The sequence below is a fragment of the Topomyia yanbarensis genome, chromosome 3 (genome assembly GCF_030247195.1).
Source record: "Topomyia yanbarensis strain Yona2022 chromosome 3, ASM3024719v1, whole genome shotgun sequence".
NCBI classification, from domain to species: Eukaryota; Metazoa; Arthropoda; class Insecta; order Diptera; family Culicidae; genus Topomyia; species Topomyia yanbarensis.
The window spans coordinates 300,244,228-300,271,317 of record NC_080672.1 but is presented as its reverse complement, the minus strand read 5'-3'; the positions used below and the strand labels follow the sequence as shown (position 1 = coordinate 300,271,317).

The following is a 27,090-nucleotide window of genomic DNA, read 5'->3' as shown; positions in this document are numbered from 1 at the left end:
ATAGCAATCATTTGTTTACCATTTATATATTGTTTTCCTTCCGATGGAATACCTTTCATATCAATCAAAATCTTTACGAATTCTTTTTGAAGAGCATTTATATTTTTATGTGTATTTGTGACGTTAGTCTGTTAGCGTATTTGTAATATTTAATTTTACTATTCTCGATTAGAATGATTAGAATGACACTGACCTATTCTATTCTATTCTATTCTAACTCTTACACAGCCAGTATTGAAAAGCAATGTCACTAACCTATGTATAAAAAGAAAACAAAATATAGAGATTTCGATTCATTATCCAGTGATTCTGTGTTTTTATGTAAATCTACAAAATAAAAAGTGTGTATGCTGCAGACTTCTGTAACGAGCCGTTCACATGGCAAGATGGCGGAAGGGTGAGTCGAATAGGTCTATGAATGTTAGCTTTGCTCTTGCGGTCTGATATGATATTATGCTGGCCAGATTTGCTAGAAACATGTAGTATTTGATATGACGAAATGTTTGTTAATGAAACGGACATTGTGTATTATAGCAACATATCTAAAGAAGAAAAATAAATTGGCTGCACTGCCAACATCGCTAGCTGCACACAATCAACTGTCATCAATTATTCAGCAGGGCACAAAAAAGCAAGAAAACCAAAAATAAGAAACCAGTTGTCTCGTCTTGTCTTAGGTTCCAAGTAACTTAAGCCAAACACCAAGTTGCGGGAGGGTTGTATGAAGGACTTTAGCAGACGAACCAAGTTGAATTCGATTAAATCCTTCCTTGAGCATATTTTTCTTATCTTAAATATTCGAAAAATGCAAAAAAAAAATGTATGGATTTTGCACTGTTAGACCCCCTTAAGGAAAATTTAAACTAAACAATCAAAAAGGGTTATAAGTCTATATCTAGGAACTGAAGAAGAATATTTTAAGAGCTTCAGTTTCTTAAAAAGAAAGACAAATATATGTCCCGATTTTATCAATGTCCCCGTTTTATCAGCCTAAGATTCACCAAGGGGCTGATAAAACGAGTTTTCATATGCTGTTAGAGATCTCTTTATTTGATGCGTTAGGCATTAGAGTAGGCGCAGCCACAAATAGCTTGCCACACCATGGCTTTCTTACCACTTTTTTTTCGATTCGAATGGATATCACTGACTGGTTCTGTTGGGGTCACTACCAACATAAGGGGTGAAGACATAATAAGGTGCAGCGGGAACGGTCGGTTGGCACTTCACATCGATGAATTCCTCTGTCGCCGCTTCCTTATACGTCGAGAGAATCCAAACTTTCTATGCCGGGTAAATTCTCCTGGCGCCGCTTCCAAAATGCGACGAAGAAATTTCGGCTGGGTGGATGCGAACTGCAACTGACAGGCTAACGTGTTGTTCTACTAGTGCATTTGCAATCGACTACGGGTGCAAGCGTTCTGGAAAGAACACTGCTCAACTCTTCAGAATGCAGTGAACAACAATTCACTGTAGCAAAGTTAGCAGCAGGCGGAGTAGGAACGTTCGGAGTTCAATAATTCCAACAAATCAGTTTCACCTTTTCACCAGAGGTGGGAAAAACCGGTTGAGTACCGGTGCGGTAAACCAAATCATCACACGTGTTTTTGTTTCGTTAACATCGTGTCCCAGTCAAAAAAAACGGACGAACATTGTCAGGCGATTTAAACAGTTGGACGTTTGACTGAACTCGCCTGTGCTAATTGCCCCTAGGAACAAATGCAATTTGCGAATGCGATTTAAAGATAATTTAAATACTTATAAAAAATGGAAGAAATGAAATGGACTTGGTTGTTTTTGCATCTGAAATGGACTTGGTTGTTTCTTGCGTTTTTCAAACATGGCGGTTCATGTTTGGCTTAAGCTTAAAATTGTTTTTTAACAATTGGCGTGTTCTCGCTTTTATTTTGTTTGTCTAGTGCACTTCAAGTGCAGCCAACGAATGTGGGAAATTGTGGAATCGGGTGTAAGTATAGTGGAACAAAATCTCTGACCTAAAGTTTTAATGAAAGTACAATAATATGCAATACCAATTTCACCATTGATTCTTCCTATAGTTTGGTAGCGATTACTTAGTATACTTATAAGTTTATATGAGTAGATATGAATCCGAAAATAAGTATTATTTGTAATTTTCATATTAGGCATTTACGGGCGATTAAATAGCGCGTTGCCTGGGCGATTTAAGGGCTGGTAGAGCGGCTAAAAAAAATGACGGCGGCAAATCGCCCAAATGTTGCATTTGAAATAGTTCCCTAATTGCCAGCAATTTGCTGGCAAATTGAAGGGCAATTAGCGCATACGAGTTGGCAAATAGCCCCGCGCTAGCCAGCTACTTGCCCTTTTTGACTAGGGTGCGGTATTGCCACTGGTTGTGTTTCAACGAGACACGAAAACCAAACCGAATTTCGTTTACACGGCACTGCGGTTTGGTTTTGATTTTCATTTACCGCTGCACGAGTATGAAACGAAACACTTCGGTTGTGTTACGGTTGTATATTCGGGTTGATGTTTATCGGCTATGCTAGTGCTGAAAGTATTTTTATTAAAAATTCTAAACAAATTTCTTTTGGGTATAATATCAGCTATTTTTTGGTAATGAAAAAATTGTCTTCAGACATCTTCTCTGTACAAATACATTATGTTCGTCGTCCTTTTGGAAATGGATGCAAATGGAAACTCAATATGGCAACATTTTCACGATGATCTATCATCAATAAAATTGCAGTATTGAATATTGTTTGCTATAAGAAATTTCCCAAAGTAAAGGAAGCCTCCGACATAAAGGCGGTATATTCAAAATATTCTTTCACTCAGAATCACGCAACATAGACATTTGTAATGTAAGAAATATGTCAAAAGACCGAACATCGATGATTTTATAGAAACTTAGTTTTCAGCGGCGGCCTATGTATTAAATGTAAGTGTTCTTGCTTCTCGTCAGTTTTTCAGTAATTGAATACTTGAGTGGTAGTTTTCGCTAAACTCGAATGTTCGCGACCAAACCTTCTAGAGTACCTCCATAATGCACCAAACGATGTACACAACAGCAACAATAACAGACATCCGCTTTACCAGTAACCAACATAAAGGACTTAGGTCCGATTTGTTCGCCCTTGCTTAACTTTTAAATCAGGGTCACCAGTACGTTTAAACCTGGCTTAAGCGGCAAACGAGGGTGAACAAATCAGCCCTTAATCGTTTAACGGTGAGTTTCCCTCACTTGCGTTTGAGCTGCCTACCTAATGTGAATAGCACACACATACACGCAATTGGATATATCAATATTAATTCGTCAAAAGGGCGAAATTGTTTTTTGTAAACAAACTTGTTTCGCTCATTAGTCTGCTGCAGAGTGGAATTTCATGAAAAATATGCGTTAATGTAATTTTTTACCCTTCGTAGAAGTAATTTCAGTTGTTTTCTGCTTTGAAATTATAGTAAATTAGGAGAAATCATCAAAATAAAAGTTTGTTTACAATTCTTATTCGCCCTTTTGCAAATTTAATATGGATATGCTGTTATAATCAGGTATCTGCTACGCCGCCATGATTTCAAAGCCAACATCTAAAACGTCGCGTTAGGGTCGATCCACAATAAACAGAATCGATTTCATTCGACACAATTTTATGATAGTCGAGTACATTTAATTTGTTGGTGCACCATGGTGTAAAGTTTTTATTATTCACCGACATCTCCAAAACAACACAATTCATCAATTGGCTGGCCAATATTTTCGCTTTTTAACAAATGTCTAAAAGTTGAGTCGTGCCGTACTGTGTTTGACTAGTGAAAAGCGAGCTTCGAGCAAAACGAACAGAACAATTTGAACTGTCAGTGGGGCCCATAATATGTGTGCCCGCTAAGATGTTGACTTATGCCAGTTCAATATAAATGGGATAGGGGTGCCATATACGTGGTTATAATAAAGGAATTAAAGCGTCATTTGACTGTCAAAGAAAAATCTGGAAACTTCACACCAACGAGAATCGCATTTGATTTACACCATACGCGCACACGTTAGCCGGAATGAGAAAAACTCGAGCGAGAGAAGAGCGTTAAGGTTCAAATATGGCAGAAAAACACTTTCCAAAATATGCATTAACTTCACATTTTCTTTGGATTAAGCTAATCTTAGCCATAAGGAACAGATAATAGAATTTACACCTTTTATAGTTCGTTGCCATAAATACCATATTGAAAGATATATAGCCATATTAATATATAGTAAATATATAGCGACTCTAGTGAAGGTGATGTTTTAATTATTGTTCCTTCTTCTTATATTAGACTGACGAATAGATTGCAAAATATAGTTCAAGACCAATTATTAAAACCTAAGAGAAGAGAAGACAATCGCGTAGCCAATATGATCCAGTCCTAACCTCAATATTGAACCAGCTTCTGATTGGTCGTTTTGCCAGTCAAGAGCATTCATAATATTTTCAAACGGGATGAAAAACAGTGCTGCTGAATTTATTTTGGCTACATTTCATATACATGAACATTTCAAGCAAATTGAATAAATACCCTGAATGACGATATAACTACTAGGGTGGGCCATTGTTATATGGCAAAACGTAATCATAGCCACATCAACTGAGCACAGCACTTTTTTGGTACCTTTTTGGGGTCCCAAACAACTGTGCAAAATTTGGGGTTGATTGGTGTTGACCCAGCGTAGCGCATTGCGTTTGAAATTTGTATGGAGATTAGTATGGGAAAACCTTCATTTTTGCATTTTTAATTCTACAGACTACAATTCTTCTTGTAGTATGTCAACAAATAGATAGAAGTATAGTCCAGGATATGCTGAACAACTTTGCCGAAGGATGTATGTTGTTAGAATGTCTCTAAGCCTAGTTATAGCTGTTCAAAGTTCGACACATCGAATTAAATGCCAAAAATCATGTTTATTGCCAACACTGCGGGTGTACCAATGGTATTTCATATAGCATTCCAAAATAACATTATATATTTTAGATTTACCACATTGGTATGTTTGGATGAATTATTCAAAAGCCTTAGCTCAATTTTATGAGCGCATGTAGTTGAGCAATAGGGCGTAGTGAGGGGTGAGGGGAGGGGGGGGGAGACTTTAATATGTAGAAATTCGAACTGGAAAGTTGTCGAGTTGGAATGTTCAGACGAATTATTTCAAAACATTTACACAATATCCTACGCATAATAGTATCGTTGAAATAAAACATACTGCATCCTTTTGCCTTGACTTTTATCAATAGAAGTTACGTTACAGACTGAATCAACTGATGTCGAGTTGATATATCAGAGGATTGCATTGATTATATTTCAGTTTAATACGCACTATGATTTGATGGGATGCTCATTTCCAAACATATCAATGTGGTAAATCTAATATAAATAATGTTATTTTGAAATTCTATATGAAATTCGATTGGTACACCCGCAGTGTTGGCAATAAAAATGATTTTTGGCATTTAATTCGATGTATTGAACTTTGAACAGCTATAACTTGGCTTAGAGACATTCTAACACCATAGATCGTTCGGCAAAGTTGTTTAGTATATCCTGGACTACACTTCTATCTATTTGTTGGTATACTACAGGAAGAATTGTAGTCTGTAGAATTAAAAATGCAAAAATGTAGGTTTTCCCATACTAATCTCCATACAAATTTCAAACGCAACCTTTTGTAGAGGACACCTCAGTTAACGTAAAGGTTCCCATAAGGATGTATAAGCATACAAAATACGAGGGGTACTCGAGATTATTCGAAAATCGCTTCACCAGCACAACCAGACGTGGATTAGATCTCATTGATACGACTATAGTCAATATAAACATAATAGCGTTCCTTTGAATGAATTGAGTGTGAATATAAAGTTTCAAGTCATTCAAGTCAAGCTTAATTAATTTTATTGTTTTTGTAATTTCGTTGATTTCGCTGATTTCATTAATTTTAATTTAAACATTTTGACAATAACATCAATTTTTATGCTCTAGACAACTTTCCCGAATCAAACATATCTACATTGCTCGGTTTCGTGCAATTTTTCGCCAAGACAAAGCAGCCATTTTGAATTTGGTGTTACACCATCTTAATTTTCAGCATTGTAACAAACATCAATTGTAGAATTTAACTACGCTATATTAAAACCAAAAATTTCTCTGCGTTTCGGCTTCGCCTCATCAGAAACCGACACTAACTGTGTCTCATCGGCATAAACAGAACTTCTGCTCGAACGGGACATCACGTTTGATCAGTCGTTCGATTGAAACACAAAGTGTGTTTTAGTTTTAAGAGATTTGCGTCAAGCCGGCGCTAATCTATTCCGACGATAAGTTAGTGTCGGTTTCTGATGAGGCGAAGCCGAAACGCAATTAAGTATGAACTAATTTAATTCAATTCAGTTGTCTTTTCGGCAGCAATGCACACGAATTTACTACTTCTTTTTTCAACCGCACTACATCAACATAAGTTGAAACTCATGCACATGTAAACGGTACTGTGTGACTCGGTTTGGTTTTCGAAACTGAGGCTCGGTTGAGGTTTTGATTTCATTTACCGTGTGAATGATATCAAAACCCCACACGATGTGCACCGCTTGTTTACACGTGTTGAGATTTTGAGAACCGTACCGGTGCATGTACGTACCGGTTGGTTTTCTTTCCCACCTCTGTTCGCCATAGACTGCTATGGCTATTGAAATTATTAGGATCGGAACTCTGGTTCCGGAGTTACGGGTTGAAGTGTGTTGTTTCGCATTAAATTTCGATATAAACCGATATCATCTTGTTACCTAAATGATGCAAAAGTCAAAAAAGCATTGGCTAAATTGTTAGTATTTGTGATTCTGGTTCATTTACGTGCAAATAAACCCACTCTGACGACTGTGGCTACCTACGATGGAACCGGAGGCTTCGAGTAAGTTACAAAGTCTATAATAAATACATCTCTTTTTCTGGAATGGCTGACTCGATGTCCACAAACTTATCTCAAATAGAGGCTATAATATTCTTATTAACTGCTCTCGATTTTCATTCGGATCGGAGCTCTGGTTCCGGAATTATGGGTTAAAGAGTTCGCCAACACAAGAAATTTTCTGAAGCATTAATCATTGGCTTCGTTCCAAGTAATCATACAAGTCTTCTTAACGGACTAAGGTTGTTCCTCATACCTGAATCCCGATATAAGATGAGAAGTACGCTGCTTTATCAAATCAACTGCTTGATAGCTAGACATGTTTGGCTTGGTGCAGTGAACATCAGTCTTACAAGTTTGCCCAATATTTTATCCTTCCCTCTCAAAAAGCTCATTTTTCAATAATGAAAGATTGTGTTTGGATTTTAACCGACAAGAAGCCTGTGTCCTCCACAACGTTTATAAAAATTCTATCTCATCAACCAAAATCATGCAGCATTGAAAGCTCAAATTTCATCACTTATTGGAGTTCAAAGGAATAGAGATATAATTGAGTGTAGTAAATGTTTCGCTGAAACATCAACGACATAATAAAACATTGAAAAATAATTTTGTTGTTATCAGAAATCAATCCAGTGTGATGCGATGTTCTCATACTCACTGTTATTGAGTGATTTGCGGATTAGCTTGACATCCGCTGATATTACGTACCTATTATAGTATTTGATATCCCGAACAACTCAATGTCATCTCATTCGAGTCTGGTTCAATGATTACCAAAATAAATCGGCCCCATCGGACAGTTCGCGTTGGAATGACATTTATGACACTCTCAGTTATCAATTCTAATACTAAACGATACCACTTCCTGTAAATGTGAACACTTGAATGTGATATGCCATATCAATTGATTACAGTGCTAATGTGAACATGGCATTATCCTGAATTTGCAGCACACGTGAATATGTATTTATTATGGTATGTACACAAACATAAATTTGCTCATTTCCGTGTCGCCTGCCTTGATTGATTTTTGTTGTTGAATATTTTCTTGCTTCATGACAAGCGTTATAAATTACATTTTGTTCTCCCGCCCAGACGTAACCTAATTGTTTGTGCAGTCGACCACTATTTCAGCATATTGTTGCATGCTCATTGCATATCCAATTTGTATCCAGTGCCAAGGGGGTCACATGGTGGATCTGCTGGGATTGCATATGTTCGCAATATGTAACTTTGTGTATATATACCTACAATACCTACGTAGATTGATACAATGCTGAAGCACATTGGTTCTGGTAAACAGGCACACTGCCATGTTACCTGTTCTGGGTTTACTGGCATTGTCCATGGAGTGAACCCGACAGTTGGTCGCTCCAGGAAGGGACCACCACCGAGCGGTTGTAGAGGTTATTTGCTGTTTTGTGTTCTGGGCAGAAGCAACCTTGTTGGCGATACGGCTGCTGCCCAAACCTGTTATGGCAAATGTTGCTCAGTTTTAAGACTGCATTGTTCAAAATTATGCGGCTATTTCATTTCACTGGTTTTACAGTACTTGTAGCACAGGTGGTACCGGCATTGCTTTGAATATTTCAATATAAAAAAAAAAAACATTTACACCTTGTTAAATTTCAGCCAAAAGTATTGAATATTATTAAAACATGTTTTACCTCTGCAGCTGGTAACACTGCGATGTAAGGAACTGTTGAACGCTCCAAAAGAAACAATATTAACAGTTATGTGTCCAACAAAAAAAACACCTTTAACAGGCCAACGAGGGTACCCGGGTACCCACAAATTGAAATGCTCATAACTATGGCTTCCTTTAACCGATTTGGACACTTTTAGATGTTTTGGATTTAGAAACTCGTCTACTTTTTGATTCTGTACAATAGAACCGGAATAATGGATCTGGTTTTTGGTAATCCGGATTTTCCGGAGTAATGTTCCAGTACTAGGATATGATTTGTAAATTTTAATAATGTACTAGCAATATGAGTATCAAAACTCTTCAAATTGTCTCGGAAGTCTGTTTTTTATTGTTACGGAACCCTATGGCAATTTGAAAAATGGAATTGGAATGGAATGGCCACTCACGGCCCCACGGGAACCTACTCCGGAATGTCCGTTCCGGGGTCAAATCACCAAATGGTTCCAAAACCACGAGATACGGCCTACTGATGCAATTCCAAGAATTTTGATACCCATATTGCTAGTATTCCATTGAAGTTCGCAAATAGTACCCCAGCTCTGGAACCTGCTTCCGGAAACCCGGATTCGCGGGAACCGAACGAAGTAACCCGATTCATTTTTACCAAGTCCAAAAGTGGATGAGTTCCTGAATCCAAAACGGCAAAAAGTATCGAAATCGGTTGGATATTACCTTAGTTATAGGCATTTTAGTTTTGTGGGTACCCGGGTACCCACGTCGGCCTGTTACGTAATAAAAAAATTCAGGAGCCCCTCCTCACTCCCACCCTTTCTATATCAACAATATTATTAACCCAAAAGCTTGACTTAGTGAAGTTCTAAGATGTCACAAAATTTCAATTTCTAGCTATGGATAAAACATAGGAATTTAATTAATTGAAACTTAAAAAGGTACCCGGGTACCGCGTCGGACACACAACGGTTAAATAGAATGCCACCGCCGTCGCCCTTACCACTACGGAAACTGAAGCGAGAGCGACTTGAGGTTCGATGACTTTTGAAGGATTCCCCGCGGGTCCGAAGAATACCATCCGCTAATCCTACCTACTAGACTGAGGCGCTAATTTGTTTCGCTGGTCTTCCGTTTGCCCGAAAATTGCTTTGCTCTTCTCTCCCAGTCACCATCTACGCCTTCTCTCCCCTGTCCTTGATACAACTGCTTCTACACCGATTTTGGAAATAAGGCCCTCTCTGAATATCTTAACCAAGCATAAGTATCCGATAAAAATTCAAATTTATATTCCGTATTCCTAGTTTTAAGATAGCTGTAATTTTTACTCTTTGTTAAAACTATTGTCCCCCATCTTGTAAATAGAATTGTATCCCTAGTTTTAAGACATTATTCCCCCTTTTGTGTACCAAACTATATTGTTAGTTTTAAGATAACTGTAAAATACTTCGTAAAAAACTATTAACTGTATATCAAACTGAATTTCTTGTTTTTAAATTTTTCATAAAAAATCTTTTGCCCCCTCTCTTGCATATAGAATCTTATTTCTAGTCTTAAGATAGCCGTAAAATTTTTCTCTTTTATAAAAAAAAGATTTCAACTTTGTAACCTCCTAGTTTTAAGATATCCAAAATGTAAAAACAAAATAATTTGGCACCGCCAAGCTAACGCATTTGTGCCTATCAAATAAACGAAATGAACAAAAAATTAAATAGAAGGCATATTATTAATGCGCGAATAACATTGCAAAGTCTACTATTTTATCATCAAAGCACTCAAGTATGAACTAGTCACAGGAAAAAGTAAACATCTAATTCAACTGTTCTTTTCAATAGACCAAATAGTTGGCAAGGAACCTACATGAATTAGTATTTTTCTACTTCCTGATGGTACATGACTGAATACATTTATTTTGTAAAATAAGATTTCAATTTCCAGTTTAAAAGATTGATGTTATGAGAGGTTTCTAAAATCAAGTACAAAACGTCCATAAAATTGGTTATGTATAAAATACATCAATACGAAAAAAAGCGTTCCGTTTTTTCTGCGATGTGCGCTGATCATGGTATGCACGCCACGCCTGTGCATCATTGGGTGGAATAATGCCTGGCTGCAGTCATTGAATATGAATATATTCCAACCGAAGAGTTGACACAAAACGTAACTGTACCAATCTGTACTTTTTTATAAAAATCTGTAATCTGTACCGTACAGAATCTGTACCAAAAATGCTTCAAAAATATGTACCTTTCTAGATAAATCTGCACTTGTGGCAACGCTGGTCAGAAAACAAACTGACGAATTTTCTCTTATGTGCCGTTTTTATACCTGGCGATGTTTATTTGATAAAAAAGAGGCAGTCCTAACAACGCTCGCTGCTTGGTTGAATTGTACGGACCGATCAGCGCAGATAATTACCACCTTTACAAATTACATTATTTTCGTTATCTATAATAGATGTACATTTTACGGGATCAAATACAATATACGTGCACATATTTCCGATCAGATAGTGCAAAAATATAGCGATTTCGATCAGTATAACGGAAGTTAATCGCATTTGAAGACTGGGAAAATATCTCAGCAGAAATTTTTGAAAAGGGACCCCCATATTGAAACGTTAGAAGTATTCTACTTCAAAAAAAATGCAAAAATTTTACGCTATTTATGTGCATTGTATTCAGTCAAGGTATCGAATTTTGACGACTACTTGTGTAGGGCCTCAAAGTAATCCTTCAAATATATGGGTTATGCTAATATTATCAGGGCCGGCGAAACACTTTACGCCCGAGTGGGTAGAAACCATAGGGTGAGGGGTCCATTAGTAAGGATTTTTTCCCTTTTCGCAATGCACACGCTTACATTACATTCACATTAAATCACGTTCGTTTATCCAAATGGAATTGTGGTACATCGTAGTGTGTAGTGCGAGATACATGCGTTGCACATCTAAATTATTTGAAATGGTTCAAAATTTCGAGTGGGTAATTGCCTACTCGGTTATTTTCGAGTGGGTAGCACTACCCATTCTACCCACGCTTTCCGTCGGCCCTGAATATTATACACGGTTGAGCACTGTATGGGTAATTCTTGCTAACTCTCATATATGTTTAACGAAAAGAGTAATTTCAAAATACTGACTGTGTGCGTTTCATTGGTGTTAAATAACTTAATTTATCTTCTGCGAACCTGATCGTGCGCTTCAAGAGTAAAAACACAATATTCCGATTATTATTATACATCAAAATATATCAGTTATTTAAATATGAGCTTTGTACCTACTTTCGACTACTCGTTAATCCATAAGACCAGTGGCGTAGCACCGGGGGGGGGGGGGGCGGGGAAGGTGGTTGGGGAACCCACCCCCCCCAACCCACAAATATTTTGAAGACATTTGAAAAAAATTGAATCTGTTCAACAAAAATATGCCTAATATTTTAAATGAAAGTTTCATTTGCAAAAGATATCTTGTGAGAATATTTCCTTGTAGTGACCTCGACACCTACCGGTTGTGGAGGCTACTGCCGATGACTACGAGGAGATCGCGGTGAAGCTGGGAGCTAAATGGCTCCTGGTATCGTGACAAAACTGGGAGCTTATTGGTTCACGAAACGGACATCGGTACCGAAAGGAATTCCGCAACATTCTGTAGTCCTTGACTGACGGCGAACATGGACTGGAGAGTGTGCGAGAAGTATCCTCATAGCGCCCACCAGACGATTTGTTACCACGTCGGCCAATAGAACCCTGCTGCAGCACGGAAAAGGACGACCGGCAAGTTAAAAACGGAAGTCTTTAACAAAAATCTCTTCGTTGAGTCACTTCGGCGAACAGCGGAATCAAGTACGTTGATGTAGCTGATCTAACAAGAAGGATTGTGACGGCTTGTGACGATACACTGCGATGAAAACTCGAGCCATGCAGTTGATGGCGTGCAGCTTTCTGGTTGAATCAGTAGCCCCATATGTTACACGCTGCTTGTGTTAGAGCCAGAAGACGGCATCAGAGAGTGAGAGAGGAGCGCATTTGACGTTTCGAGTAGCTAGGGACGCTTTAAAATGCTTATCAAGCCAGTTTGCCATAAGTAGCTGTGCTGAGAAGTAGACGTCAATCACTGAGGTACGCGTACTGAGTCGTCATGACGAAAACGGGGGCCCGTCGATACCAGCTGAAATATGCCCGGGTAAGCTAAAGATAATCGTTGAGGGTTTCTTCCCGAAGCACGATCCAACTATCTGGTCACCGACACCGTGAGGCGAAGAAGAAGGGTAAAAAACTCCAAATGGCAAGCGACTAACGACGAGCTCAAAGACGCGTCCTTGTGACTAAAATCAATCCCCCCAATCAGGATGGAATACCAAACGTGGCGCTGAAAGCTTTGATCCTGGTATATCCTGATATGTTCAGGATGCTACTGCAGAAGTGTTTAGATGATGAAAATTTCCCCGAAATATGGAAGGTACAGAAGTTGGTGTTGCTGCCAAAGTCAAGGAAGCCGCCGGGCCATCCAGCCTCGTATGTGCCGATGCCGCAGCGCTGCACAGAAGAATGAGCCAGATCCTGAAGAGCTACTTCCTGAGTAGAGTACTGTTGTACGAGACGAACGAAAGTCAGAAGTTAATGCGAGTCGCAGCGAGCGTTCCTCAGAGCTCCATTCTCGGCCCAACTCTTTGGAACGGGATGTACGATGGGGCCTTAATACTGCGGGGGAAAGTGAAATCGTGCGTTTCGCGGATGACGTGTCACCAACGGTGATGAGTGAGACACTTGAAGAAGCGGAGGTGTCGGTGACGGAGGCAATCGACGTGATCGAGAGCTGGATGAACGGGGTCAAGCTGCAAATAGCTCACCACAAGACGGATGTGTTGTTGGTTAGCAACTGTAAAGCGGTTCAGCGGATACAGATCACCGTCGAAGGGCACGTGATTGCATCGAAGTGTGCACTGAAGCAATTGGGAGTGATAATCGACGACCGGTTGAGCTTTAATAACCACGTTGATTACACCTGCGAAAAGTACACCGTGGCGGAGGATATCAAGTACTAGAATCAATGAAACGCAATAAACGTAAGAAAGATGATGAGAATCGATTTGATGGTGACGGAGAAAGGAAAGAGGGTCTACCAGCTCATCCTAAACCTCTCGCCGTGGTTCAATAGAAAGCACGGATAAATTACCTTCCACCTGAAATAGCTCCTATCGGGCCACGGCTGCTTCAGCAAGTATCTTCATCGGTTCGGGTACGAAATTCACCATTGTGCTCGGAGTGTGAGAACATCGAGGAGACCCCGGAGCATGTGGTTTTCGAATGTATGAGGTTTGAAGCGACGCACAGTGGGACGGAATCAAAAAAAGCCGGACATTGATATTTGCGACGAAACTATTAATTATGGCACTTTGATGTCTTCGGAAAGGTTTCTTTATTTTTTAAGCAGTTTAATATAATGTAGGAAAATTTTGATTTAAAGGGCAGCACCTAGTTGATTGGCTCGGTTTTGGGAGAACTTCTCTTGCCGGGGAACTCTCCGTCGAAATCTCCATCATCGGGGACTAGACCGAGAAGTTCGCGAACAAGTCGGAGAGTTGAATGGTTCATCAAGGAAGTAGTGCTAGATGACACAAGAAAGGAACTAAACGGCTTAAAGAAGTTGCGGTGCTAAATAGCATCGAAAACGGAGCCAAAGGGCTTAAAAAGTTTTGGTACTGAAACCAAAGAAGAATTGATATCGGGAGAGCTTCATTCGTCGGAGAACCCTCCGTCAGCATACAGTAAGATTCATTGCCGGGAACTCGACTGAGTAGACAGCGACGAGACATCACCAGTCACGTCGGGGCTCCAGCAAACAGGACGCCCTTTTTTTTTTTTTTACAATGGAGAAGACCTTTATGTCCTAGCCCAGTATACGTGCTAACGGTAGGGTCCAATCTACCACACTGGGTGCACTGGGGGCGTGTCGGACTCGAATGGTGACCAGCCATTAATACCGACTAAACTCCATTGGGCTCCGCCATCATTCCTCCCAGGAACTACCTCTCGGTATTACTTCTGGGGGGATGGCTGTACTAAATGTACTCATTCACTCTCACTCACGCGATCATACATCCTGTATGAGGCTTACTTGGGTGCTCTCTCAATCACACTTTGATTCACTCTCAAACACTCCCACATGAGGCTGACTTTTGTGCTCACCTTTTACGTTCCATGCGAGGCTGACTTGTGTGCTCACCTTACTCATTCCTTGCTAGGCTTACCTTTTGTGCTCGCCCTACCCATCCATGTGAGGCTGACTTGGGTGCTCACCCTATCACCTGATTCACTCTCAATCGTGCCACTCTATTGTACCTTTGTCACTCCCTCTGGCATCCCATGTGGGACATTTTTCTTAGGCCCCACTTCTGACATACCATGCGAGGCTGACTTTTGTGCTCACCTTTTTCATTCCTTGCTAGGCTGACTTTTGTGCTAGCCTCTACCAACCTGTGAGGCTGACTTTTATGCTCACCCTTAACATGCAGTGCGAGACTGACTTGGATGCTCACCCTTTCACTCCTCTGCCACGCCATGAGGCATCGATAGCTTAGTTCCAACATACTACGCTACGACCCTCCCGTCTTGGCATGAGGCAGTCCACTTATACGCCTATACACTCACTCTTCTGTCTTGCTTCGGGGTGGCTGGGTTTACCCCTTACGTGGTAGCCATTCGCTGCGCCAACCTACCTCAGCATGAACAGACCATTCACTCTCTTATTTTGCGCTTGGCCTTTTTCGCTCCAGCTAACCAATCACTAGTTAGCCGTGCCCGCCGTCTGTTGCTCGGTTCGCCAGATTACCTGTAGCCTACTGGCAATCTGGATGGTAGCAGCCGAGACTGCGTTCCACTTCTCCACCGTTTGACACATCCGCTGAATAAGGGTATCCGGGGTTGTGTCCCAGCCACAGACGTCAAGCATTGCTCTTCTTTCGACGTCGAACCGATGACATACGAACAGTATGTGTTCGGCAGTTTCATCTACACCTGGGCAGTCCGGGCAGACTGGGACCTCCGCGTGCCCGAACCTGTGGAGGTACTGACGGAAACAGCCATGGCCTGACAGGAATTGTGTCAGGTGGAAGTGAACTTCCCCATGGGGTCTTCCCACCCAGCTCGATATGCTAGGTATCAGCCGGTGGGTCCACCTACCTTTCGAGGAGTTGTCCCACTCACGCTGCCATCTGGCGACCGAGGTCACCCTGGTGCGCTCGCGGGCTCCCCTATTTCCACGTAGCTCAAAGCACTCCTCATCTTCCCGAATGACCAGCCCGACTGGCATCATGCTCGCTATCACGCAGGATGCATCGTGTGATACCGTGCGGTAGGCAGATATCACTCTGAGGCACATCACGCGGTAGGTGCTCTCCAGTTTCTGTAGGTAACTGGTTACCCTCAGTGCTCTTGACCATGACGGGCCGCCGTACCTGAGGATAGATACGGCAACGCCTGCCAGTAACCTACGTCTACTGGCGCACACCTTTGAGCTGTTGGACATCATTCTCGATAGTGCCGCAACAGCAGTCGACGCTCTCTTGCACGTATAGTCGACATGGCTGCCGAAGGTCAGCTTGTCGTCTATAATGACTCCGAGAGACTTCAGACTTCGCTGTGAAGTGATCGCGACTTCTCCCACATGGATAACTGCATGTTGTGCCGACTTGCGGTTGTTGACGATAACTACCTCCGTCTTATGATGAGCGAGCTCCAGGCCTCTCGCGCTCATCCATTCCTCCACCGTGCTAATCGCGTGTTCTGCGGCTAGTTCTACCTCAGGAATTGACTCCCCGTAGACCTCCAAGGTTACGATCTTGACCCCAGGAGGGAACTTCAGTCTCAGAACCCCGTCATACATGAGGTTCCATAGCACCGGGCCTAGGATCGAGCCCTGCGGGACTCCGGCGGTAATCGGAACCCTTTTCTGACCGGCATCGGTCTCGTATAGCAGTACGCGGTTTTGGAAGTAACTTTCCAGGATCCGGTACAGACCCACCGGTAGGCTAAGCCGGTGTAACGAGAGCGCGATGGCATCCCAGCTTGCGCTGTTGAATGCGTTCTTCACGTCAAGTGTCACTAACGCACAGTATCGAATACCTCGCCTTTTTCGTTGGATCGCTATCTCGGCAGTATTTATCACTGAGTTGAGAGCGTCCACTGTGGACTTACCCTTCCGAAAGCCAAACTGGTTGCTTGACAGACCGTCCGTACCTTCCGCGTACGGGGTGAGCCTGTTGAGGATAATCCTCTCAAGCAGTTTGCCAGTCGTGTCTATCAGACAGATTGGTCTGTACGCCGATGGGTCGCCTGGCGGCTTCCCGGGCTTCGGCAACAGCACCAGTTTCTGCCTTTTCCATCTATCGGGGAAACGGCACTCGTCGTCGGGTTCGCTATGATCGCTGCCTTGAGAGCGTTGTTTGGAACTCCATCCGGCCCTGGAGCTTTGTTCATTGCTAGGGATTTAGCCACTGCGAGTAGTTCTTCATTCGTCACTGGAGCCACCATTTCGACCGTGCCCGCACTGTCTCGTTGTGCAGGTGGCCAGGGGCTTGTGGCTCGAGACGGGAAGAGTACTTCGATAATCGTTGCCAACCGGTCCGGAGACCGTTCTGGGGGTGAGGAGCCCCCTTTGGTCTTGGCCATCACAATCCGGTAGGCGTCACCCCACGGATTCGCGTTGGCACTCTCACACAGGTTGTCGAAACACGCTCTCTTGCTGCTTTTAATAGCCTTGTTAAGGGCTAATTTCGCAGCTCGAAACACTTCACGGCGGTTCTCTCTTGCATCCTCGGTGCGAGCTCTTTGCATCCTACGTCTAGCTCTGAGACAGGCTGACCGTAGAGCTGCAACCTCGGCACTCCACCAGTATACCGGGCATCTACCATTTCTTGGCAGTGTTTTTCTCGGCATAGTGGCGTCGCACGCGCGTGATAGAACAGCTACCAGCGCATCCCCGCTTAGACTGTCGGTGTTGGCCTCCAGTCCCAGGGCCGCGGTGAAAGCTTCGCTGTCGAAGTGATTGGACTTCCACCCGCGTACCTGACAGGGATCTCCCGCCCTCGGATGCTGCACACCATAGTTGATCTTAAAGCGGATTGCTAAATGATCGCTATGGGTGTAGCCTTCGTCTACCCTCCATTCCATGCCTGGAGCCAGACTCGGGCTGGCAAAGGTCAAATCAATCCACGCCTCCACTCCGTTTCTACGGAATGTACTAGCGGAGCCAGCTCGAAACAGGACGCCCTACTCCACCGGAATCGTCGAATTGCCTCGGCACCTGGTTGGTTGGCTCGCCTTTGAACTTCTCCCGCCGGGGAACTCTTCGTCGGAGTAGGCTAGATCCATCGTCGGGAACTACCGAGTAGTTCGCGAACAAGTCGGAAGATCAACGAGGAAGTGGTCCTAAATGGCACAAGGGAACCGAAGGGCTCAGTAAATTAGACAGTCTGAAGTTTGCCGCCCAGATTGTGGTCGAAGGGGAGGAGCACTAATTCTCGACCCACAGCTAGTTTCCCTAATACCATACAGAAATTGCCAAGTTGTGTGGATGGTCGAAAACTGGTAGTGTGTCAAAGATGGGTGCTGTAACCCTACTGAAAGAACTAACTAGTAAGTAGATGGATAGGATTGTGTGCTGTGAACATAAAAAACCTCTTCCCGAAGTGATGCCGTAAGGTAATGCCGGGGAGGATTAGCTGTTCTGGTGGTTACCCTAACCCGTTCCCTGAGTTATTCGTTTTTGTGAATTTTTTCCTGCTCTATAAAAAACATATATACATATCTCGTCGCTGTTGTGCTGTTGTCGCTGTCTTATGACAAACGCCATTTTGGGGTGAACTGAGTTAGATATGCCATGTTACTAAATTTTAAAATCTCCATAAAGTCGCGTTTTCAGAATTTTGAATTTCTGCTGAATTACTGAGATATAGCGAAACACGATTATGACAAGCGCCAATTTCTCGAGTGATCGAGTTGTGCTATCTTATGACAAAGAAAAAAGAGACAACATTCTTAGTTTGTTGGCTTGCTATAAGCCGAAAAGCTTATAGCAAGCCAACAGATGTCTCTGATGACATAGGTAATTCCTATGCAGATCAACCATAAGCATTAGCTAGGTTCTTGTCACGGGAGCAAAACTTTTCCTACCATAGTTTTTTTCTGGGAATGGTTGGCTTATATATTCAAGATTATTGAACAAATTTCCTTTTGAGATTTCCACTTGTTTTGGAAAGTATACCGAAATGTAGTGATGGATTATGCAAGAAGAATATTTGTTTCGTCTAGTCACCTGTCAACAATAACATTGTTTGATAGACATTGTCTCTAAATTGTCAATGAAACCAACTTTTGTTTATTGTTTTTCCTGAATAAAGGAGGAAAATTGGGAAAACTTTGTGTTCCAACACTATCATTTTGCAACCTGATATTGCTGCTATCGCATGGAAAAGTATAATATTGGACATAGTGATCTATAACGCATAATTTTACGAATCAGTTATAATTCATTTTTATATGAAATCTTCTGTGCACATTTGTGACACGTCATACATATTTTATCATGAATACACACTTATGACACGTATGCGAGCGACTTTGGTTTACATTTTAAGCAAAAACTGTAAGTATAGTCAACCGATCTTCACACAAATCGAGAGATTACTTCAGAAAAGATAGAAGTATCGAATGTCTTCTCCGAAAAGCTTCTAGCATTTATAAATTTTAAGATATTTAATCTCAAACTTTAAAAATCGTTTTTCTCGAAAAGTGCTAAATTGCTAAATGGCGCTTGTCATAAAATAGCACAACAGTGACGATCTATTCATATATATATATATATATATATATATATATATATATATATATATATATATATATATATATATATATATATATATATATATATATATATATATATATATATATATATATATATATATATATATATATATATATATATATATATATATATATATATATATATATATATATATATATATATATATATATATATATATATATATATATATATATATATATATATATATATATATATATATATATATATATATATATATATATATATATATATATATATATATATATATATATATATATATATATATATATATATATATATATATATATATATATATATATATATATATATATATATATATATATATATATATATATATATATATATATATATATATATATATATATATATATATATATATATATATATATATATATATATATATATATATATATATATATATATATATATATATATATATATATATATATATATATATACAGGTCGGACTCGATTATCCGGGGATTTGAAAAAAATCTCACCCCGGATAATCGAATCAAACTTTTTTTTTGCGTTGTTCGCTTCGCATATAATTTAAGTTCATTCGTGGAGAAATTGGAAATAAAATGACCAGGGCAAATTTTCCTATTACGGTAAATGTACCTATTTTGGCCATAGTCGAGTTTTCAGACTTTCAGGGTGTGATTTGCATTTTCAGTTGGTATTCATTTATTATTCATATTGGTAACGAGTTAACGATATTTATCAGTTGTTTATAGCTATTTGTACAAGAATTCTAAGATAAACTTTTTAATAAGGTGTGTCTTTTGCAATACAAGTCAAACTCGATTACCAAGGGCTTAGATTTTCCGAGGTAACTGATTCGATTACTCGAATACCAGAAAAAATAAAGTTAGTAAGTAAACTGGGGGTCGTCTGTTTCTTGGCTCCAGTTTAATTTACGTGGAGTGTCACATAGCACAGCTAACATGTCTAGTCATTCTAATTAGAAGAGTGCGTGTTGCGCACCCACAAAGAGATCCTTGTCTTTATAGCATCATTTAGTTGACCAATACTGGATTGTCAGGTAATAACTACGCGTGTAGTCTTCGCAAACTGTCCCACTCATACTTGTCACTAGCGAAGGACTACCAGGTTCCCGGGCGCCTCAGCAAGAAGTACTGCTGGCGCCTTATTTGACGTTGTGTAAACCAAAAGTTATAGTCATATAGAAACATGGTTGTTCATCAACCAGAAAGGCTCGAACGGGTTAAAGATTCTATTGGAATTCTGAGCAGAAATCACTTATTGAAGGAGATAATGGGAGAAGAGCAATATTGTTTGTGTCAAAGTCCACTGGAACTCAAAGCAGGATATTCATCAAAACATTACACCGGATTTCAATGATGATAGAACTATGATTCTATCAGTATCCGGAATAAAGCATAATCTTCAGCAGAATTCTACCTTGAGAAAGATTCCACTAGACATTTAAGAAGCTTTTCTCTAGAACCCTGCATCAAAATTTAGAGAAAAACCGTAGAAATACGGATAAATATTGAATAGAAGTTCTGAAATAGATTCCATTGGGATGCTAAGAAATCTTCTATCAGAATCTTGAAAAGCATCCCAAACAGAATCCTGAGAAGCATGTCATCATTATCCCAAGAGATAGCCAGAAACCGACCGAGCAATGTAGGTATAATGACGTTTTATGTGGCCGACAGTAACCAATGTATTACGAGAAAAATGTACTTTCAGTGCCAAATTAAAAAGTTGCATATTTGGCAATATTGACATTAAAAACTTTTCATTTTTTTTGGAATCCCTAAACAAATATTAAAAAAAATATCTCGCTGATTACTTCTAGTGCAAACAGTACCAGAGATATAATCCGAAGAAAAACATTTTTTCAAACAATTTGTTGAAATTAACCGTTATGTGTCCAACAAAAAAACACCTATAACAGGCCAACGAGGGTACTAGGGTACCCACAAATTAAAATGCTCATAACTATGGCTTTCTTTAACCAATTTTGACACTTTTAGATGTTTTAGATTCAGGAACTCGTCCACTTCTGTAACATTGAACCCAATGAATGGATTTGGTTATTGGTAATCCGTATTTTCCGGAGTAATGTTCCAGTATTAGGGTATGATTTGTAAATTTAAATAATGCCCTAGCAAAATGAGTATCAAAACTCTTCAAATTGTCTCGAAAGTCTGTTATTTATTGTTGCGGGATCCTATGGTAGTTTTAAAAATGGAATTGGAATGGAATGGCCATTCACGGCCCTACGGGAGCCTGCTCTGGAATGTCTGTTTCGGGGTGAAATCACCAAATGGTTCCAATACCACGAGGTACAGCCTATTGATGCTATGCCAAGAATTTTGATACCCATATTGCTAGTATTCCATTGAAATTCACAAATAGTATCCAAGCACTGGAACATGCTTCCGGAAATCCGGATTCCCGGGAACCGGTTGGAATAACCCGATTCATTTTTACCAAGTCTAAAAGTGGATGAGTATCCTCTAATCCAGAACACCCAAAAACATCAAAATCGGTTGGAAATTACCTTAGTTATTGGCATTTCAGTTTTGGGGGTACCAGGTATCCACGTCGGCCTGTGACATAGTAAAAAAATCAGGAGCCCCTCCCCCTCCTCACTCCCTTCTTATTATATCAAAAACATTATTATCCCAAAAGCTTGACTTAGTGAAGTTGTAAGATGTCACAAAGTTTCAATTTCCAGCTACGGATAAAACATCGGAATTTCATTATTTGTAACCTCTAAAAAGGCATCCGGGTACCGTGTCGGACACATAACGGTTAAGAGTATTCCCATGGACTGAAGGGCTGTTTAAACGACACAACAATTTAGGTTATTATATTATCTCTGAATGAACAATTTCTTCAAAACTGGTTCCAATCCATGATAGTCGATTCCAAGTTTTGTTTTTTAGGTCACTTTGCACGGAATAACCCATATATAAGCTATTTTTGAGGAAGGTTAAAATTTGAGAGGAGGTAACCCTAGACCCCCCAATTGCCCGAAAAAAAGTTCTATTGACTGCAATGATCGAATTAGCACTATAGTAAAACATTATAGTTGAAATTTGATTTTTTTCAAAACACCCGGATAATCGAATCATTTTCCCCGGATAATCGAATCACGGATAATCGAATCCCCGGATAATCGAATCCTCGGATAATCGAGTCCGACCTGTATATATATATATATATATATATATATATATATATATATATATATATATATATATATATATATATATATATATATATATATATATATATATATATATATATATATATATATATATATATATATATATATATATATATATATATATATATATATATATATATATATATATATATTTATATATATATATATATATATATATATATATATATATATATATATATATATATATATATATATATATATATATATATATATATATATATATATATATATATATATATATATATATATATATATATATATATATATATATATATATATATATATATATATATAAAAGTCAGTGTTTGTATGTATATGATTTATAGACTCTCAAACGGCTTAACCCAGCGATTCTCAACCTGGGGTCCGCGGACCTCTAGGGGGCCGTGAAGTCGTTGCTGGGGGTTCGCGAAGAGGAAAATCTTTTCAGGACGGATATTGAAACTTAGTTTTTTATCGTATCAGGCTGAAAATAATATATTGACAGCATATGTTAAGCCGTGGGGTCCGCAACCGGCCAGGATAATTTCGAAGGGGTCCGCGATGACCCAAGGCGATTTCGAAGGGGTCCGCGGGGCAAACAAGGTTGAGAACCGCTGGCTTAACCGATTGCCGTAAAAATTTATACGCAGTGGGCATTTGTTATGGACCGTGTTTGTGTGCTATTGGTTGGAGATTATCTGTTCGCCAGATGGCGCTACGGAACAAATTGTGTTTTCCTTCTATTTCAGGGAATAAATAAATCCTATTTCGTAGTATTGTATATATATACAAAAATATTCATGTACACCCCCAACCCGAAACATTTTCTTACTAAGCCATTGCATAAGACAAATCAGGCCTCATTAGAGCTTCTGCTGGTGAATTTTGATAATTAATTTGAGAAACCGTGAACCGAAGACTATTGTATATAGCATAGCTAGTGGATGCTAAGTTCACATTTTCCATAATACTAAATCAATAGTTTTAGAGAATACAAAATATTTTGGATGCAAATTACGGGTATCCATTAATTGAAAATAAAGTGCGAGGGATCCCACGATTTAGTAAAATGTATCTATTAAATAAAATATTCCAATGAAAACATTCGCGAAAAAACTAATCCCGAGATCTTACATTTGAATATTATACGACAAATTTCCGATGAGGACGAAAATTTAAATAGAAAGTGACAATAGGATTTTTTTCTTACTAGTCGTACTAGTTCCTGTGATCATTAATTAATACAAAGTAAATAGAGTATTTATAAACAACTACAAGTTTTCCAATAAATATACCAATAATACCAATAATAAACTGAATTATTTTCATAACAAATCTATGCGATCAACATTTCCAAGCTACCAAAAATTCAGATAAGGGATCTACATAAGCTTCTCGTTTTAAGTAATTTTGCTATACATTTTATGTCCTAATAGCCGAACTTCTGGTTGCTTGGGTTATGCTATTTTCTATTTTTGCGAGGCATCCAAGTGATGCCGCATGAAAAGTACTAATTTAATCTATTTGCGATTAATTCGACTAAAAATGTCCATCTCTCGACGAAAATGGATTTATTTAAAAAAAATTAAATCGATAAATTACTTGAGTTGTATTTTGTTTTTACTTTCCCGTTCATCTCTATGTGCATCGTGTTGGCATTACATCAATTTTTTATTGATTTTATTCAATGTTTTGCTTAGTTTAGTACAGGATATTAATTCGGATAACTGCTTACTTTCTTCAATCACTCACGCAGTTTTGCATCTTCTTACCATTCAGCACCATTTACTCGTATTCATTGTTATACCCTTATCTTGGTACGATTTGTTAACCCCTTCTACCCCGTCCAATTTGGTACATTTCCGTTCTTAATCGGCTAACTCCCTATTTGATCTCAGATTGATGTCTTCGTGTAATCTTTTCTCGCATTCATTTTTCTACATACACCTCACCCGTAACACGGCCCGAATCGAACTAATGGAGTCATTTTTATTCTTCTCACCCCCTCGGTGCCCTACCAATCCGCTGTGGTGTGTGGTACATTCATCGAAACAGGTAACCGCAGGACTGCCAGCGTACGGTCGGTCGGCTACAGCGATCTGTTTGTGCTCAGCAAAAAGGACATGTGGGACGTGCTGAAGGAATATCCGGCGGCTAGGGTGCGGCTGGAGGCGATCGCCGTCAAACGGCTCGAAAAGTACAAGAAGGCCCCGCTCGAGAAAGGTAATGTCGGGATGAGCTAGCCCCCCCCCCCATTCCAAACATTGTTGAGTGTAGATCTCTCTGTGTGTGTGTGCGTGAATAGGCCAATGAGACGGGATTACCATCTGAGCCACACTTGTTTTCAATAGAATAGTTTGGAATAGTTTGTAGGCTAGACTAGAACTTATCTACTTCAACCTAGCTAGCTGAATATAGTTTCATTATTTTGTTGTAGTAGCTGTTTTTGCACTATACTAATGTAAAATACGAAAGGACTGTATGGAGAGATTTGCATGAACATTGCTAAGGCTGTCACTAGTGGCTTTTATTTTATTCCCTGAAAATTATACCTACTGGTTCAAAAATTAATCATCAATTAGGTTTATTTATTACGATATTACGATTAGTATCAGTTTATCCATGTTGTGAAATAAATCAGAAACTTGAAAATATTTGTTATGTAAATAATTCCAGCACAAAAATCAATAAAATTATAAATATACCGCATGTTAATTCATGCGCTGAAACAAGCTTTGAAAAGTATTAATTTACTGGACTCAGCCAGGTAATATATTTCCGATGATAACACAGTATGCAATCCCATAGATCATTTATTTAGTTGACCTTGTTAGGCATATTAGGCATTCTGTTTGCAAGCGCATATCGCATGATATAGGGTGATGAGCCTATTTTCACCATACTAAGCAAGGTGCCTCACTAATTCGGTAATTTCTTGCCTTACAATCAATGGAATGCGTAAAAATTGACATTAACCGCTTTGCTTCGTTGTTAAGAACCAATATAATAACACAAATGCGTTGAAAACAGTAAAATTCTCGTGTTGAGCACAATGAAAACTCCAATCGAGTGCCCCTATTGTTGCGCTACCATTTGACTCAATGCATTGAACAAAGATGGCAGACACTGCTCTAACCAACGGCTTCAAATGGGTAGGGTGATAATAGAAACATGGCGCAAATAGGCTCATCACCCTATCGCAGTTTTGTTGTAATTTATTTGCTGGGCGATGGATGCTGTTTTAGGTTTATTTGGTGAAAACATTGACTACCAACCGGATGGGAAAGCCATCTTTGGTAGACAATATGTTATCATTTTCCAATGGTGGAACGAAATTATATTTATCTGGTGGTAATGAATCCGTTTCCCCTTTTTGTTGGGGGCTTTACGAATCGGATATGGTTGTCGTTGCACAAATTTCATTGCCTAGCGACCCTCTACCCGTGGTCCGTAATACCATGCTACGAGCAGTGGCAGGAAATTTATAGATTTAGTGGTAGATTTAGATTGATGTTCGTCCTCTCGCACATTCGTCCTCTCTCTCTCTCTTTTGCTCTAGAGTATGCGTCCCGTCCCGAGCTGTTCGATTAGACTGTTATTGTGTTAATTATGTGCTATTTTTGCGATTGATTATCCGAACCAAAGTTGCTATGGGACGCTGCCAATCGACGCCAGGATTAGTGGAAACGCGGGGCCGTACCACCTTCGAGGACATGTGGATATCACCGACGACGGCGATTACGTCCGGCAGTTCGATGGTACCGACATATCCACCGCCGCCGGGCAGGTAAGGGGCTAGTCTCAAAACGTGTCACCAATCAGGTTCTCTCGTGCGTGATTCCTCATCCCGACATTTCCATTTATTGATATGCTATGACTGTAGTTGCTTTTCGTCTAGAACTTTCCGTAGAACAGCGCAATATATTAATAACTAATTTCTTTCAAGTTTCTTCCCCAATCAGGCAACTAAGGCTCCACGAAGTTAACAACTAAGCGGAAGCGAACGGCTGGTACGATGTTGATTTTCAAATATATCTTTTCTTTTACTTGCGGCTTGAAAGTTGCTAGCATTTTTGCCAGTAGTCAGTAGTAGGTTTGACTCACGGAATAGAGATCTTTCAAAAAATATTTTGTCGGCAGAAAATAATCTCTATCTGCAACGGTCGTCGTCTTTTACACAGTTTTCACGTAAGCATAGCGTTCACTTGCATCGCCAAATGAAGTCCAACAAATAAGTTCAACGTCGATGATTTTTTTTTTTTCAGATTGTATACTGACACCATCATGTTTCACTGTTCTTTTTTAGTAAGAGTTGATTGCGGACTGGTAAGTAGGAGTTATTGAAATAATATTGAAATCTCAACAGCATAATAGTCTCCATGTCCGGTCGCCCTCGTTTCCGTCGGCACGGTGCATGAATAAGTATAAGGTAA

The 27,090-nt window shown here is 39.6% G+C and overlaps 1 protein-coding gene across 5 annotated transcripts in view; it reads left to right on the top strand.

The window, feature by feature from the left end:
- LOC131689698 (cyclic nucleotide-gated cation channel alpha-3) overlaps positions 1-27,090 on the top strand; it is a 520,080-nt gene that overhangs the window by 458,044 nt on the left and 34,946 nt on the right. For 4 of the 5 annotated variants that reach the window (XM_058974953.1, XM_058974954.1, XM_058974956.1 and 1 more), the window contains 2 exons: positions 24,713-24,880; positions 26,303-26,444. In XM_058974953.1, the coding sequence (XP_058830936.1) occupies positions 24,713-24,880; positions 26,303-26,444 (310 nt within the window). The remainder of the gene's footprint in view (positions 1-24,712; positions 24,881-26,302; positions 26,445-27,090) is intronic. The other variant, XM_058974957.1, reaches the window with a different exon arrangement.